This window comes from Paroedura picta, chromosome 1 (genome assembly GCF_049243985.1).
Source record: "Paroedura picta isolate Pp20150507F chromosome 1, Ppicta_v3.0, whole genome shotgun sequence".
Classification (NCBI taxonomy): Eukaryota; Metazoa; Chordata; class Lepidosauria; order Squamata; family Gekkonidae; genus Paroedura; species Paroedura picta.
In genome coordinates this window covers 195,332,422-195,349,005 of record NC_135369.1, presented here as the reverse complement: position 1 = coordinate 195,349,005, position 16,584 = coordinate 195,332,422, and the positions used below count along the sequence as shown (strand labels likewise).

The window sequence follows — 16,584 nt, the reverse complement described above, 5'->3', positions numbered from 1 at the left end:
AAGTGGAGAGCACATTTTTCTAGCTGCTTCATTCAGCATTTGAAATTCAATATCTAATATTCTGTGTTTTATAGTATTACTAGGGGCAAAGCCTGTTGTATCCAAGAAGACAACGAGCACTAGAGCTTGGCAGTGGGAAGAGGAAGGGGAGGAGTTGTCCAGTCTGTAAGGGCATGGGGTTGAATGTGTGTGTTGTGTGGGAGGTTGTGGTGGCATGGAGACAAATGAGGGTATGGGTGTGGAGATATGGGTGTCAAGAACCTGTGGTGTGGAATGTTTGTTGAGTGTGGGAGAAGACTGACCTTTGGGAATTGCGGCATAGTGGCTTCAGATGAGCTTTCCAGAGCCATGTCCTCAGATATGTGAAGGGAAAATCAGACTGGAGACTCTTCTTACGGGGAGATTACACAGCAACCAATTCTTCCCAGTTCTGCGTCATTTCCCTTCTTGTGTGAATTAGGCCACATTCACTGAAATGCCCCTCTACACATGGGGTAGTCACAGTACACAGGTGTCCACCCCGTTCCTTCTTTTCCATTTTTTCACTGTTGATAAAATGTTATGTGCCCACATGCTTCTTTCATGGTTGCTCCTTAGAAGAACGGATTTTGTAGCCTATTGCTTACTACCTAAAGGAGTCTCAAAGCGGTTTACAAACACCTTTTCCATTCGTCTCTCCACAATAGTCAACCTGTGAGTTATGTGGGGTTGTGAGAGATCTGAGAGAACTGGGAATGGGCCGCAGTGACCCAGCAGGCCTCAGTTGTCTCAAAGCATTTTCCAAATGTCTTCCCTTTCTCTCCCCATAGCAGACTCCCCATCAGGGAGGTGGGGTAGCGAGCTTCACAGGGAAGCTGGCAACGCTAAGAGGAAGACTCTCTGTGCACAGCAGTCTTGACCTTAGTAAGGTTTTTTATACTGTTTTTTATTTGCCAGGCCAAGGTTATTTGCCAGGCCAATAAGTCATTTCAGTTACCATGTGTCTCCAGACATTTACTTGTTCTCTATTTACAGTTTCAGGCTGTAAATATTTATTTAGATCTTCCTGCACTTTCCAGACTCACAGGACTGATGCTGGTCTGCCTGTCTGTGCCCCAGAATACAAACAGTTGCTGGTAATGGCTGGCCATAACCCATAGGCCAGGACTCACCTGCACCACTCCCTACCAACTGCAGGCAAAAATGGCTCCTTTGAAGGCTGGACTCTGAGGCATTGTACGATTTTGAAGTCCCACCTCCAAACCTCCAGGAATATTTCCAACCCAGAGGTAGCCAACTGGAGAGCAACTGGAATTACAGCTCACCTGCAGAGTATAAAGATCAGCTCCCCAGGCAGAAAGGGCTACTTTGGAGAGGGTTGTGGTAGAGAAGAAACATTTAAGGCCTCCCACACAGGTTGTTGTTGAATTGAAAGATTTGAGGCCTACTGCACAGGTTTGTTGTGCAGAAGAAACAGGGGACAAAAGAGCCAGTTTCTTCTGCAGAATAATGCTGTGCAGTGGCCTCAAATCTGCAGAGAGTTGCAAAGAAGAAAAACACATGACTTGGCTGTGTCTAACCTCCGGGCAGAGCAGTATTTTAAGTGATAAGGGGCTTTTCTGTGGCCTCCCTGTCAGCCAACTGTTTGGCAGAAGGGGAAAGTCCCCCCACTCATAAGGCATGCCCTCAGGCTCCCCTGCGTTGCTCTCTAAAGGAAAATGCCTCCCTCTTCTCAGTCAGGGTCTGTCAGAGGCTCCTTCACAGCAGTCCTGAAGGAAGGGGGAGGGAGCACAGAATGCTTCACAAAAAGGAATCGAATCATAGAGTTGGAAGGGACTTCGTCGGTCATCTAGTCCAACCCCCTGCACTATGCAGGATACTCACATCCTGCCAGCTCTGTCAGGGTTCTGAGGCAATTTGCAGTTGGACATGACAGTTAGGACAGCCTTGGGGCAAAAAGGGCTGGCACAGCCTGTCCAAGCCTCTGTTCTCACCCCCCCCCCCTTGGCAGCCCTACTGATCTCCTCTCCCTGTGGTGGTCAGGAGCAGACTGGCAGCCAGACTGGGCTGGGTGAATGGAATTTTTGTCTGTCCTGGTGAGGGGCCAATAGGAAGGCACTTTGCGCGCCTCCCCATTGGCCACTTGGCCCTTGAGTGACACTTGGAGTTTTTATCATGGACAGAGCCTGCCCTAACTCCTCCCCAATAGCCCTTAGGGCTTTATTTTATCCGCTCCACAGTAGCGGTTAAAGACTAGCTTCAAAGCCGGTTCCTTAGAACGGGCCTTGAAAGGGCCCCCTGACCAGGCAGCTTAAGGTGGCTTTGGGCTGCAACTCGCAGCCAAATCAAGTGGGGCGGGCGGGGGCTGGACAGCTTGTTAGCAGGGCCGGGACAGAGATCCTTAGCAGGCAGTCAGCTTATTAATGGAATTTGTATTTTTAGCAGAGTTGGTCTTCCAACAGATATCTGGGTAATTGAAGTCACCCCTGACCACTGTCTCCCTCCTCTTTGAGAATTGCGTGATTGGTCTGGGAGTATCTCATCCAAGTCCTCTGACTGGTGGGAACCTTGGGGGGGGGGCTCTCGCTAGCACAAATGGACACCTTGTGCTTCTTTTAATACCTTCATGAAAAATAATATGGCTCGTTAGGTAAAATCCAGAGACAGCATTTGTTCTAAAAGATTTTTATTTCAGACTCTGGGGGGAGGGGTGGGGGGTGAGTGAAACAACCAAAGCTTGTGATCGTATATCAAATTATCAAGTCATCAACCACCTTGATTCACTAAGGTCTCCGCAATCAGCAGGAATCCGCTCGGACGTAAAAGCCAACACACAAGCATTGTTAACATCGGCTGTAAAACCACAAGAATCATCACACTGCTATCTTTATATATACAGCACACGCGCGCGCACACTCAACTGTGTTCATGACACCAGCCATCTGAACATGACAGATGCACAGGAAAAAAAATACATCTTAAACTTTCTTTCACACAGAACCACGTAAGAGAACGAAAAAGACACAAGGGAGTGCTTCTCTGTGGGTTGATCAGTCTATAATGCCCTATCTGGGAATTATTCCTTTTAGGGATAAGCTCCAGAAACCCGTCAAATGTGCCCCAGCAGAACGGGTGGACCAGGGGTAGTCAAACTGCGGCCCTCCAGATATCCATGGACTACAATTCCCATGAGCCCCTGCCAGCAAATGCTGGCAGGGGCTCATGGGAATTGTAGTCCATGGACATCTGGAAAGCCGCAATTTGACTACCCCTGGTGTGGACTGATGCTCATGTGCATGTGTCCAACCACAAGGTTCCTCTAATGCAGCAGTTCTCAACCCAGGGGTCGAAACCCCTCGAGTGGTCGTTCGGCCCTCTCCTGGGGGTCGCAGCGGTCGCCATGGTGGCAGCATGGCACTGGCCTCCGCACCTCCTCGGAGCTCACCGAGGCTACGTGGAGGCCAGCACCACATGTGCGGCGGCAGCATGGCGCTGGCCACCTCGGAGCTCACTGAGGCGGTGCAGAGGAGACCAGCATCATAGCGAGCAGGAGCGGTGCATGCGCATGCAAGCATGCGCGCATGTGCTTGTGCACATATGCACGCAAACCGCTGCCTCCCCCGCTGTAGGGGTTGCAGCACTAGAGTGGTTGAGTACCACTGCTCTAACGGAATGGCATTTCCATTTGAGGAAGAGTGGATGACAAATGCCATCAATTTTCCCCACCCACTTTCCACTAATTTCCCCCCCCCCAAAAAAATAATTGCAGGGAGCCAGCAGGTCGTTAGTAAAAGCCCTGTTCCATCAACGGTTAGCCCAAAGGTCCACAACATGATGACTCATGCCTTTCCCGACACCTGGAAAGGACTTCTAGAAAGGGGGCATGTCCAGGCTGGGCTTTTCCCCTGCATGGCTGCTGATGGCCAGCAGAGCGCTGACTGGCTGTGCAGATTTGTAAAACTCCTTTGACAGCAGCTGCCCCCACCGCACAAGGATCTTCAGGGTGGGACTGAAAGCGCACTGCAGCACCATGCTGCACCAGAATCCCAAAGGTGGCCACAGGCTTGAAAAGGCCATGGAAGGAAATAACTGGATAAACCAAAAATTTTAAAAGATTTTGCCTGAATTCCCCCACTAAACAGCAGAACCGACTTCCCACAATGATGAAGTACAATTCTAAGCAGGAATGAAGTTGAAACCATCAGAGGGCCGTCTCGTGCAGTAAGGCAGGTGGCATCGGAGCTCTGCTTTGGAATCATAATATAGTAAATTAATGTTAAATTACATCCACTCTTGAGAAACCTGTATCTTAAAGTCCCAATTTTCCTTCTGGTCTTCCCGCAGCTGTCCCCTCTTTTTCTTTCCTCCCCATAACAGGGTCTCTGCATCCGCCAACCCTCCTCCAACGAGTGTCTGACTTACAATATGAACCTGCCCCCCTAAGCCAGTGGTTCTCAACCTGGGGGTCGGGACCCCTTTGAGGGTTGAACAACCCTTTCACAGGGGTCGCGGCAGGGCGAGCAGCTGGGGGGGGGGGCGCCACCACTGTTGCTGCTCCTCCTGCAGGTGGAAAAGAGCAAGATCAGCCTGGTGGGACAAAAGGCACACCTGAACTGAGAAACCCCGGAGGAAAACCAGTTTATATGCAATCCTGAACCACGGATCTTCAGGCCATTGGTCAGTTTCGGTTTAATTTCTGTGAAAGAACCCTTGCATAGTTTTATGGTTGGGGGTCATTAAAGGGCCGTGGCATTAGGAAGGCTGAGAACCACTGCCTTAAGCATTTACAACCCACCATCTCTTGCTGCCTGGCTTCGGCAGTCCATTGAGCACGGGATACGGCTGTTCCCCTACACAGTAGAGACATCTAAATACACGCAACCAGTCCTAAGCAACCAATCAGAGGCTGCGCAGCCACAGAATTCAATTTCCAAGAAAGCACAACGATTTTTTGACTTAAAAAGCCTTCTCTACTCAAATGTCAGGCATGCTTGATGATCTCATGTTTAATGCAAAAACGCTTCCTCTACTCAAAGGTCAAGCCAGTTTAATGAACACGCGTTGAAGCAGCTCCTTCTCTTTACTTGGAGGGACCTGAAGGTCTGCTTGGGACCCCCAGTGCAACAGAATGCAACAGTCAGTCAATAATACATTACACGGCTTAGAAATACTGATCAGCAGGGAATCCCCTGCCTGCTATTTATACATCTACTACACAGCCCTTCTACAGCAGCACTCAAGGGTGTATGTACACGTATGAACAGCTAGCTTCAAGTCTAGTAGCACCTTAGAGGTCAACAAAATTGGGAGGGGGGGGATGAGCTTTCAAAAACTTCTCCTGTTAAGTCATTCTAGGTCCCCTTTAATTCATAACACTGATTCCCCCTTAGCCATTCTTTGCGTGTTCCTCATTCCTTCTGATGCAAGTGATTTTTTTTGTTAATTTTAAGAGGTGCTCTTACCTCTTGGAAGTGGAAGGATTACTCCCAAATTTATATCTGCTTAAAACACATCTACTTCTGCAAACCTGGAAGACTCCACCCAAATTATAGCCGAGGCTGGGCCTACAGCACAAAGTGTCCTGTTGAAGTCGCCCGCCAATCACTGTGACACTGAACGATTAGTGGTTGTCGGAGATTGAGTCTCGCCTGGCCCGGCTACTCCGATCGGATTGAGTTTGAGCAGCTAAGAGGCCGGCCCTGGCGAGTATTGGGGCGGGAGACCTCGAAGAAACAGCAGGGCTGCCCGGCAGAGGCAGGTAGTGGGGAGTCACCCCTGGAGGCTTCTTGCTTCGGTACCTCCATGGCGCCACCGTAGGTCTTGGCCACCACATACTTCTACTTTTCATATTTCTATGCTGCCCCTCCCTGAGGGCACAGGGTGGCTCACAACATCGACACAAAACATCACACACACATTAACACATTAGTTATTACAAACCATATACCTTACATGTTCAAGCCCAGTTAAAGACCAACGTTGAGAGGGTTCAGAGGAGAGTGAGGAGGAGGATCCGGGGCCCGGGGACCCAGCCCTAGGAGGAAAAGCTGAGGGACCTGGGAATGGTCAGCCTGGAGTGTGAAAGATTGTCACTTGAAGGAGGTTAGGGAGTTGGCAGGAAAGGCTAGGGCATCCAGTAACAGGTTTAGACTATGTATAGAATGATAGCACCTAGATATCAGGCAACATTTTCAGCCAGAGTAGTTCAGCCGTGGAATGGGCTGCCTAAGGAGGTGGGGAGCTCCCCTTCACTGGCTGTCTTCAAGCAGCGGCTGGACAGATCCTTCTCCTGGATGCTTGAGGCTGATCCTGCATTGAGTAGGGGGTGGGACTGGATGGCCTCTATGGACCCTTCCCACTCTGGGAGTCTAGTTCAGCCGTGGAATGGGCTGCCTGAGGAGGTGGGGAGCTCCCCCTCACTGGCCGTCTTCAAGCAGCGGCTGGACAGATCCTTCTCCTGGATGCTTGAGGCTGATCCTGCATTGAGCAGGGGGTGGGACTGGATGGCCTCTATGGGTACTTCCCACTCTGGGATTCTAGTTCAGGCGTGGAATGGGCTGCCTGAGGAGGTGGGGAGCTCCCCCTCACTGGCCGTCTTCAAGCAGCGGCTGGACAGATCCTTCTCCTGGATGCTTGAGGCTGATCCTGCATTGAGCAGGGGGTGGGACTGGATGGCCTCTATGGGTCCTTCCCACTCTGGGATTCTAGGAGTCTAGTTCAGCTGTGGAATGGGCTGCCTAAGGAGGTGGGGAGTTCCCCTTCACTGGCCGTCTTCAAGCAGTGGCTGGACAGATCCTCATCCTGGAAGCTTGGGCCTGATCCTGCACTGAGCAGGGGGTGGGACTGGATGGCCTGCATGGCCACTTCCCACTAGGGTATATGTTTCTACCTGGAGACTGGCATCCCTAACCATAATACACTTAACAAACCAGATGACTGGCCTGAGTGTGAACTCTTGACCTGTATCAAGAGCATGGAATATCAATGGACACAAGCAACCTTAATAAAGGTTCATAAAGGACACCACTCATGTGCAAAAGGCGGCTGCATTTATGCTTTGGCAGAACACATAATGCAAGGACTGAAGAGGGCAACGATACTGCAGCCTCGGACCTGATCCAGCGCCTGCCCAGTAGGACGCCTGTCAGCTGCCAAGAACATTTGTCCTGTGCCTTATCTCTTGCACTTTAGCATGATGTTCTGCCGGACAAAAGCAAAAAAGCCAAAAGAAATGTAAGCTGCCCTTAGAAAGCATTTGCCAGAGGGACGTAGTGGGAGGAAAGAAGTATTTTTTTTTCCAAAACAAGGAAAGAGTCTGCTTGCTTTCAGAAATTTTGCTGGCGCTTACCCCAGTTTTCAGTCAAGGAGGACAAAGTCAACTGTTCTCCCCTCGACTACAGTCTGTACTCTATTCTCCTTTCCTGAATTAGCCTCACATTCGGACACAGATCGCAGGCCTTGTCCTTGGGGGGCAAACAGGGTTCTTGTTTTAAAGCCTCCCAAATTCAGCCAGGGAGTCCTACACAATTCACTACGTAAGAAGAGCCCTGCTGCCTCACACCAACCGCCCATCTGGTCCAGCATCCTGTTCCTCTGGGCAGCCACCGCAGGGCAGAGAGGCTGAGACCCTTTCATGTGACTTCCTGGCTCTGAGATTCACAGGATGAGCACCTCTACCTGTGGAGGTTCTCCTCAATTGCCACAGCAAGTAGCCATTGATAGACTTATGCTCTATGAATCTAAGCTCCTTTGGATGCTGTTTGTATATCAAGACTCAAGAGATTTCCATCCCTGCTGGTATCTGACTAAGGGAGTCTTGACTCTCAAAAGAAGACCCCCTGAAACCCTTGCTGGTCTCGAAGGTGCTACATCGGGCTCAGATCTAACCGTTCTGCCGCCTTGATGCGGAAGGTGTTGGGACCAGGGCTTGCAGAGTCAAGTTGCTTTTCAAGACTGAACTCTGCATTTTTAAAATTTGTTATTGAGTTTATCATGATTTTTTGCACAGTATTTCTGGTCTGTTGTGTCATATCCACACATCCCCATTAGTTCCTTGCTCCCACCTGGAAGTTGGCAAACCTAGTGACTTTCCATGAACCTGGGGCCAGCCTTGGTGAGATCAGCTGCACCCACAGCCCTCTGTAACCCCCCCCCCCCAAACACCATTCCCAGGTCCCTTAATTAAGACGCAAGAGCTGGTCAGTGGGTTGTCAGAAGGGAAGGAAAAGCAGTGTGGGGGGGCACCCTCTTTTTGGACTGCTACATTTGCTTTTTGGTCCTGTTCAAGCCCAAGGCTCTGCCCAAGAGCCTGCCTGATGTCAAAAGATCCTAATCTGTTTTCCCAGAAGGCTTACAGAATGTTAAGAGGCACGGGAGAGAGCATCAGACAGACGGACAGCCTTTCAGCCCGTGGGAGACAGACGGGTCTTGCTGTGTGTGTGGCCGGCCTCTACCCTGAATACAATTCCACTGGTCTTCCAAGGGACTCAAACCTTGTTCTGCTGCTTCAGACCAACTTGGTGACCCCTTTATGACATGTGTCTACGTCATCTTAAGTCTTGCTACCACCTCCTGCCTGGGGAACCCCAAAACTGGAAGGGAAATGTGTGCACATGTAAAGTGCCACCAAGTCACAGCCGACTTCAGGCAACCAACCCCCCGAAGGGGTTTTCAAGGAAAGAGATGAACAGAGGCAGGGTGCCCTTCCCTGCCTCTGCAGAGCAGCCCCTCCAACTACTGACCTGGGCTAACCCTGCTTGCCGCCTGAGAGCTGACAAGGTTGAGCTACCTAGGCGATGCAGGGCAGGCGAGCAGAGGTGGTTCTACCACTGCCTGACTCTGCCTCGTGCCCTTGGATGTCCCTGGGGGTCTTCCATCCCCGTAATCACCAGAGCGGACACTGCTTAGTGCCCTGGATCGAACCAGCCTGGGTTAAAATGGAGTCAAATAAAACCTGTCCTCTCCCACAAAGCGTCTGACAGATGAAGAAAGGGATGAATACAGCCTTTCACATTAGTTATTGTCTAAGATGAAAGGACATGGGATTATTTACAGGTTTCATCGATGTAGCAACAAAGAACTGGGCCATTTGTTCCGTAGTGGCACAAAACAGGACTGGCTTCCCCGAGACGCTTTCTGCATCTACCAAGGTGCCTTCTGTGAATCAGTCTACGGACTTTTGACTGCAGGACTGGGGAACGGGGGGGGGGGGGGAGTTACAACCACTTGAAGGCAGGGCAGGGTGAAGACTCTCCCTTGCCACTGGGCAGTGCTCAGCTGAACCCAACTGGCCTGTGGCACAGGGGAGTGGCAGAGGAGCCTTGGCACCATTCTGTGCAGAAAGTAAACATGTTTTCTCCCCCACCCACCAAAATGTGTTTCTTGGGGGCAGGGCTTTGAAAGATGGCCTTTTTTCCGTAAGACAAGAAGTAGCAGCTCGGAGATCACCAAAACTTTGCACAGAAAGGAGGAGAATGTTTCAGGTTTTCTCCCTTCTGCCATCCCCCCTCACTCCCCAGTTCTTTTTACCTTCACCGGAATGAGGACACCCAAAGTTCTGCACTTTTGCCACCAGCGAAGACATGAACATGGTTTTCATCAAAACACGGCAGACAAGGAAAGGATTACAAGAGCCCATCTCCCCACCCTGATTTTTTACTCCAGTACCGCAGCCACAAAGGGAACGGTGCATTAACAAAAACAAGAATCTCTGAAGACAACCACAGAGCTGCATGGACCAAGGGAACTGTCCCCAATTGGCATTCTAAAAAAAAGATCAAGAGAACCCAGAGTGAGGCTCTCCTTCCAAAACAAGCATTCCGGGGCTTGATTCAATATTCGGGACTTGACTCCCGTTAGCCGAAACAACAGCACAAGCCAGACAGGACAGGAGAGCCTCCACCACTGACTTTTAAAAAACCCACCTTGCAGAGCAAGCCTCTGCTGTTATTTGCAAATCAAAGGTGGCAGGGCCTTGCTCTAAATCACTTTTGTCTCAGGCACGTGCATAAATACAAAGCCTCGCTGTTCCACCACTTTTTAAAAACTCATCTGTTCTCAAACACACACACACACACACACACACAAACACACACACAACAAGCTGTGGCTGGCTACCATTGTGCTCCGCACCAGTGGAACGGAGAAAGAAAACCATGCCCTCAACCCACGCAGCAGCACAGTCCGTCCCGGGCGCCTCCAGAAGGCCGCCCCAGAGAGCAGCCCCTCCCCGTCTCCCCGCAATCCTCCTGCCTCCTCAGAGGACCGACTCCTTGGACTCGACGTCTGTCGCGCAGGGCGGAGGAATCACGGCAGACGGGTCCTGGTGCGTGACCAGAGGAGAGGTCTCCGCCTCAGCCTTGCAGTTTGGGGTGGCTTCCACGCAGATTTCGCTGAGCTCCGCCTCTTTCGCCTTTGCTTCCTTTTCATTCAGGTAATGGAGGATGCCGGCCCCAAATGCGTCCCCCTCGACATTCACGACAGTGGTGGTCCGGTCCCTGGACAAAGGCAGCAGTGAAGAGGTTACCTTGAGGCCTTTTGCTTTGTTTTTACGCATGCAAACAGAAGAGGCATTCCTGGTAGGAAGCAAAACACACAGGCCCAATGGCTCTGCCTGGCTGACAAAGCAGGCCTAGGAATTCTCCATCTCTGCCAGCCACAGTCTGTCAGACAGCATTTGCACGCCAGGAGAGACACAAGCACCGGATGAGGCTTCCTTCTGACTTAACTGGATCCCAGTTTTGACACACACCACTAAGAGGACTGACTGCATTGCTTTGCCTCCTGCATTGCAGATAAATAGCCCCTACTTCCTGCATCTCGTATAATTTATTTTATTTTATTTATTTGGGGATTTATATTCTGCTTTGTTTTCAACAAGCCATGGTGGATGACATACTTGTGTAATACATAAAATCCCTGTATAAAAATCAAGATTAAAAACAAAACCAATTCTGATTTCCATTAAAGTCTTATTGGAAGATGATAAATATTGTATTAAAATTGGCCATAGTGCTTTCTGTTATGGACACGGGAAGGGGAGAAGGCAGGTTTTCCGCCTGGGAGGGTCCAGACCTCAACCCCCAGGTCTGGCAGAATGGAAATGTCTCACAAGCCCTGCAAAACTGTCAAAGGCCATGTCAGGATCTGGTCTCATTTGGCAGAGCACTCCGCCTGCTGGGCCAGGGCCAGAAAGGCCCTGACTCTGGTTGAAGCCAGTTTGATTTCCTCGGGGCCAGGGATGTAGTGTCCTATGGGAGGCATAATGAGAGAGGCCGTCCCGCAGATACGAGGGTCCCAAATGGCTTAGGACTACTCCAGTCTCCAATCTGGAGTCAGTGCAGCTGGGAGAGCACAGGCTGAATAGGGGCCCAGTAAGGACCCTCGCTGCTACATTGTGGACCCCCTGGAGCTCCCGGGGAAGCCTTGGGCGATCTGCAGTACTCTAGCCTGGAGGTGACTGCTGGATGGTCAGAATGGGGCTCTGGCTCGCATACCGGCTGCTTGTCTATCATATTTTTGTCCTGTTCTTCCTCCGAGGATCTCTAGGATTCCCTCATTTTAGAACATGAAATTTAAAGTGCCCTCCCAGTCCGAAGGTGCCTCACCGGTATACCCAACCCAAGTTCTGTTATTCTGAAGTATGAGCTCCTTCTGTCTCGTGTTCCTGCATCCAGGGCACACCACCCAGTGACACCATGAACACAGAAGCTGCCTTGCACTGAAGCAGGTCAAAGTCAGCACTGTCTCCTGAGACTGGAAGCAGCTCTCCAGGGTCTCCAGCGGACGCCTTTCACGTCTCCTATCGCCACATCTTTTAACTGGAGAAACCAGGGATCAAACCTGAGACTTTCTGCGTGCCAAGCAGAAGCTCTTCCACTGAGCCACAGATTCTCCCCACATTCTCACCTGCATAAAAGAGGACAGATAGGCGGTACTTACACAATCCAATCCACTGCCAAAATGAGGGAGATGTCATTGGTGGGAAGCCCTATGGCCTCCAAGATAATAGCAATGGTTAGAACTCCTCCTGCCGGGATTCCAGCCGCCCCCACGCTGGACGCAGTGGCCGTCACGCTGCCAAACCAAGATAGGTTACGGTCACCTTCTATTTATATACGTGCATTTTAAAAAATCTTAACGTATGCAAACCTTTTCTTTCCGTGGACATTTTTGTCACACACAACAGACGCCCAAGAAGCCGATTTTTACCAGTCTGTTCCACATAATATATTTCTGGTAAGGCCTTGGAGGAGGAGCTAGTCTTATGGCTTAAGTGCCACTCAGCGCTTAACACCCACACAGGACAGCTGTCCCGCCCCTGAGTGCCTCCTCCTCCAGCCGGCTTGCCTGACTGTCGAGTGGCCAGCCAATCATCTTCCATCCCCCACCCCTGACCACCCCCTCCTCCTTCCATTTCCCTCTGAGGCTCGGAGGCTGCAGATCCCTGCCGCGTGAGATCTGCCCCTGCCAGTGAGTTCCCCAACAGTTGCCTGCAGCCTTTCCAAGGCCAAGGGGGAGGGGGAGGCTGTCCATAGACTTCTTCCACCCCACCCACCTAATCTAGCACCCATTGTATTCCGGAATGCAACAGGCTTGGCCCCTAGTTTATATATAAATGTAAGCAAACAGGTGATTTGCTCCCAGTGATGAGTTGGGTAAATTGACTTGTGGTACCCACATCTTTCAAAAGCATCCAAGAAAAGTGTGTATCCAACCTTTGCTTGAAGACTGCCAGTGAGGGGGAGCTCACCACCTCCTTAGGCAGCCTATTCCACTGCTGAACTACTCTGTGAAAATTTTCTTCCTGATATCTAGCCTATATCGTTGTACTTGTAGTTTAAACCCATTACTGCGTGTCCTCTCCTCTGCAGCCAACGGAAACTGCATCCTGCCCTCCTCCAAGTGACAACCTTTCAAATACTTAAAGAGGGCTATCATGTCCCCTCTCAACCTCCTTTTCTCCAGGCTGAACATTCCCAAGTCCCTCAACCTATCTTCATAGGGCTTGGTCCCTTGGCCCCAGAAATGAAATAAACCAACTTGTAAAACTGGATGCTGTTTCCAGTGTGTAAATTCAAGGTCAGCACTATTTAGCAAGTACTTACCCTCGACACTTACTTAGCTTAATTACAATAGGCGCTGCTCTTCTATCGTTCCAGGGATACCGGGCTGTTATCTACCATCCCACACTGTTAAGGGTGATGCCTTTCTCCAATTCATAATGGATTTGGACCTCTTGCACAGGATGGACCTTTGTGCCCCATGAAGCAGACACGGTCAGGTGGGTGCAGCCCAGTGGTTGGAGCATCAGACTACGGTTCAGATCTCTCACTTGAACATGGCAGCCCACCTGGTGACCTTGGGTCCACCCCAATCTCTCAGCCTAAACTGGTGATCCCTGGCCCCAAAGTCTGGTCTCAACTGGAGCCTTTTCAGCTTTGGCCCCCCAGCCTGATGGAATGAATTGCCAGCTGAGATCCGGGCCCTGAGGGAACTGTCAAAGTTATGCGGGGGCTGTAAGATGGAACTCTTCCACAAGGCCTTCAGTCAAGGTCACAGTGGCCTAAATACTGTGGGTCTGTCCCCCCCCCCCCGGTGGCAGGAGGGGTGCTGCTGGTGGCCACAGGGAGGAGGGGATTGTTTTTGTTTTTATTATCGTTGTGTGTTTCTTGAACATTTAATACTATGTTTTATGGTTATTACAGTATTTGCTGGCGTATAAGACTACTTTCCCCCCCTGAAAAACATGCCTCCAAGTGGGGGGGTCGTCCTATACGCCGGGTGCACTTCAGTTGGGATAGACAGAGCTGCCCAGAGTGGCCCATAGTACTACAATGTAATGTAGCAAACTCTATATTTTGAGTGAAAATGTTGGGGGGTCGTCTTATACGCCAGCAAATACGGTATATAAACCACCCAAGCCAGCTCGCAGGGAGGGGTGGTATAAAAGGTAATTTTTTCCCTAAAAATCTATCCTGACAAGGTGGTGGTTGTGAGGTTAAGTGGGAGAAACAATCTTGAAGGGCACTTTGGGTCCCCAATCAGGGAGAGAAGCAGGATGTACATTTGAGAAAGCACCACTGTTAGCTGAGCAGAGACACAGGCCGTAGCTCTTCGCCCCAAATTGCAGCCCATATCCAAAGATCACCGAAATTCAGAGTTTTGGGGCAGGGAGGGAACCCCAGAGATACCTGCCCCCTCCCTGAGGAAGGGATGCTTTCCCCAGCGGTCCGAAGCTGCCTTCTCCTGAGCCGGACCCTGCCATCCATTGGCCCTCCAGGGCCCCGGGCAGTGGGGCTTCCTCAGCCCCCTAATAACGAACCCTTCTGTTTCCAGGGATGCTGGAAATTGCCTGCCAAGCAGAGGCTCTTCCTTCCACTGAGCCACAGCAAGACGCACGAATACATGCGGTGCGTTTCTCCAGCAGATCTGTATAACTGGACTAAGGGCTCCAATCTGACCTATGTGGCCACCGAAATCCATACTGCATTTTGAGACCCCGTGTGCTGCAGCAGTTAAGAGTGTTGGGAGAACTGGGATCAAGTCCCCACTCATGCCAATGGAAGGTCACTGGGTGATTTTGGGCCAGTCGTACCTTCTCCCCTAACCAACCTCACAGGGCTGTTGTGAGGGGAAAATGGAGAGGAGGGCCGTGTAAGCCACTCTGAAGTCCCTATTGGGCTGAAAGGCAAGGCACAGATGAAGAAAACAAATAAATGTCACAGTCAGAGAAACGTGGGTATGAATGATCTGTAAACTTACAGGATGGTGAAAATCTGCCCAGCATTCAGTTCGAAATTGTTCAGCTGTGCAATGAACACAGTGGCCATGCACTGGAAAATAGCTGCCCCGTCCATGTTCACAGTTGCCCCGATGGGCAGAATAAACCTGCTAATCCTCTTGTCGACTCCGTTGTTCTCTTCGATGCACTTGATCATGGATGGGAGAGTGGCAGAGCTACACGTGGACCAGGCGGAAAGGATAAAGAACTCTGGTGAGATAGTCTGTCGACTCACAGCTGATTTACGGCAAGTAGGCCTCTCGAGGCCAGAAACACTCAGAAGCGGTCTTCCAATGCCCACCTCCATACCACAACCCCGAGATCCGTCTTGCTTGGCTTCCAGGCTCTAACGAGGTTGATCTAGCCTGGTCAGAGCACAGCAGCATTCCGGGTCCCTGCAATGCCAGGAGGCCAGCATCCAGAAGACACATCGCGATTGTGCTTAGGAAAACAAAGAGGTCTGGAATACATCTGACACTTGTTATTTTAGCTAGAGGGAGATACATGTTTAAACCCAAGAATATTTAGGCTGGACTGGATTCCAGTGTTTTCTTGGGGAGCAAAAAATGGACAAGGCTTAAACTAACAGACACGTCTCTGCTGACTGAACCTGCACGTCTCCAGCCTAGCCCACAACTGGGATCCCTTTTAAGTCAGCCATTTAAGTCCTGACATCGGTGTATCTAAGCCATGGTCTTCAACCTTGTCCAGAGGTGGGGCTCACTCAGTAAGGCTCCTCGTGAGCTGTAAGCAGGTGACAGGAAGTTAGGTGCCCTCAGGGTCTTCTGACAGGGAGAGGGGAAACAGGAGTTATGACCTCACTGGTGTCCAGCCAGAGCCATGGGCAGTAGACCGGAAGGGCTGAGGACAGGAAATGCAAGCCAGGCACTACGAGATGTACCATAGTGAGAAACAAGCTGACAGTCAGAACTACGAAAGAATCTTCTTGCCAGCTCAGGGGGGGAAATCTGCAGAAAGCATTGAATTGTTAGTCTCTCTGCCGAAGATGCTTTCAGAAAGCATGCATACGTACAGATCAAGATGGGTAGTTGAGTTAGTCTGTTTGTAGCAGTAGAAAAGAGCAAGAGTCCCGCAGCACCTTAAAAACTTAACAAAAATTGTGGCAGGGTGTGAGCCTTTATGAGTCACTGCTCACTTCTGAAGAACTCTGATTCCTGCTACAACTGTTGCAGCAGTTTTACCCTAAGTTAGACAATTGGCCAATCAAGGTCAAGGGTTTGGACCTTTTTGCAGAGAAGCAGAGAGTAGGGTTCTCCAGGAAAAATAAGACATATTGAGTGGCTGAGGATTCTGCCACTATGAATGCCTTGCAGGGCCAGAACCAGACATAACATATCAAGCAAGTTTTTACGCCCCCCGCCCCCTCCCCCCGTTGAAAATTGTAAAAATCTGTTATTTACATCTGTGTGCATAATTGACCTCTGATGAAGATCCGTAAGATAGAAACATGATAGGTCCAGGTCTTGACTTTTTGGTATTACTGATGTACTCACTGAAGACATTTTATGTGTGACAAATAGATAATTCTTTTATGGTTTTTATACATTTTGTTTGTATTTTTCCAGGATTAGTTCTATCTCAAACTCTTTTGTTTCCCACCGGTCCTTTAGATTTCACAATCTCAAGTTATGCTGAGTTTTAAAAGAACAAAACCACACCATGTTGAACTGGGCATGTGAGCAGATGAGCAGCCAGTGTAATTCACGGTAATATAAAGTATTCAGATGTGGACCATCTACACAGACTTCTAAAAGGCCCATCTCCCCAACTGCGAAAGTCACACCACGAGGATTTTCTGCCTG

General features: G+C 50.2%; 1 protein-coding gene across 2 annotated transcripts in view; it reads right to left on the bottom strand.

Moving 5' to 3' along the window:
- Positions 1 to 2,648: 2,648 nt before the first annotated feature.
- The window catches only part of SLC1A4 (solute carrier family 1 member 4), a 38,970-nt gene continuing 25,034 nt past the window's right edge, over positions 2,649 to 16,584 (bottom strand). For both annotated transcript variants that reach the window (XM_077315790.1, XM_077315799.1), the window contains exons 6-8: positions 14,743 to 14,937; positions 11,920 to 12,054; positions 2,649 to 10,475 (exon numbers count right to left, since the gene is read on the bottom strand). In XM_077315790.1, coding sequence (XP_077171905.1) covers positions 10,235 to 10,475; positions 11,920 to 12,054; positions 14,743 to 14,937 — 571 coding nt within the window. In that variant the 3' untranslated portion in view covers positions 2,649 to 10,234. The remainder of the gene's footprint in view (positions 10,476 to 11,919; positions 12,055 to 14,742; positions 14,938 to 16,584) is intronic.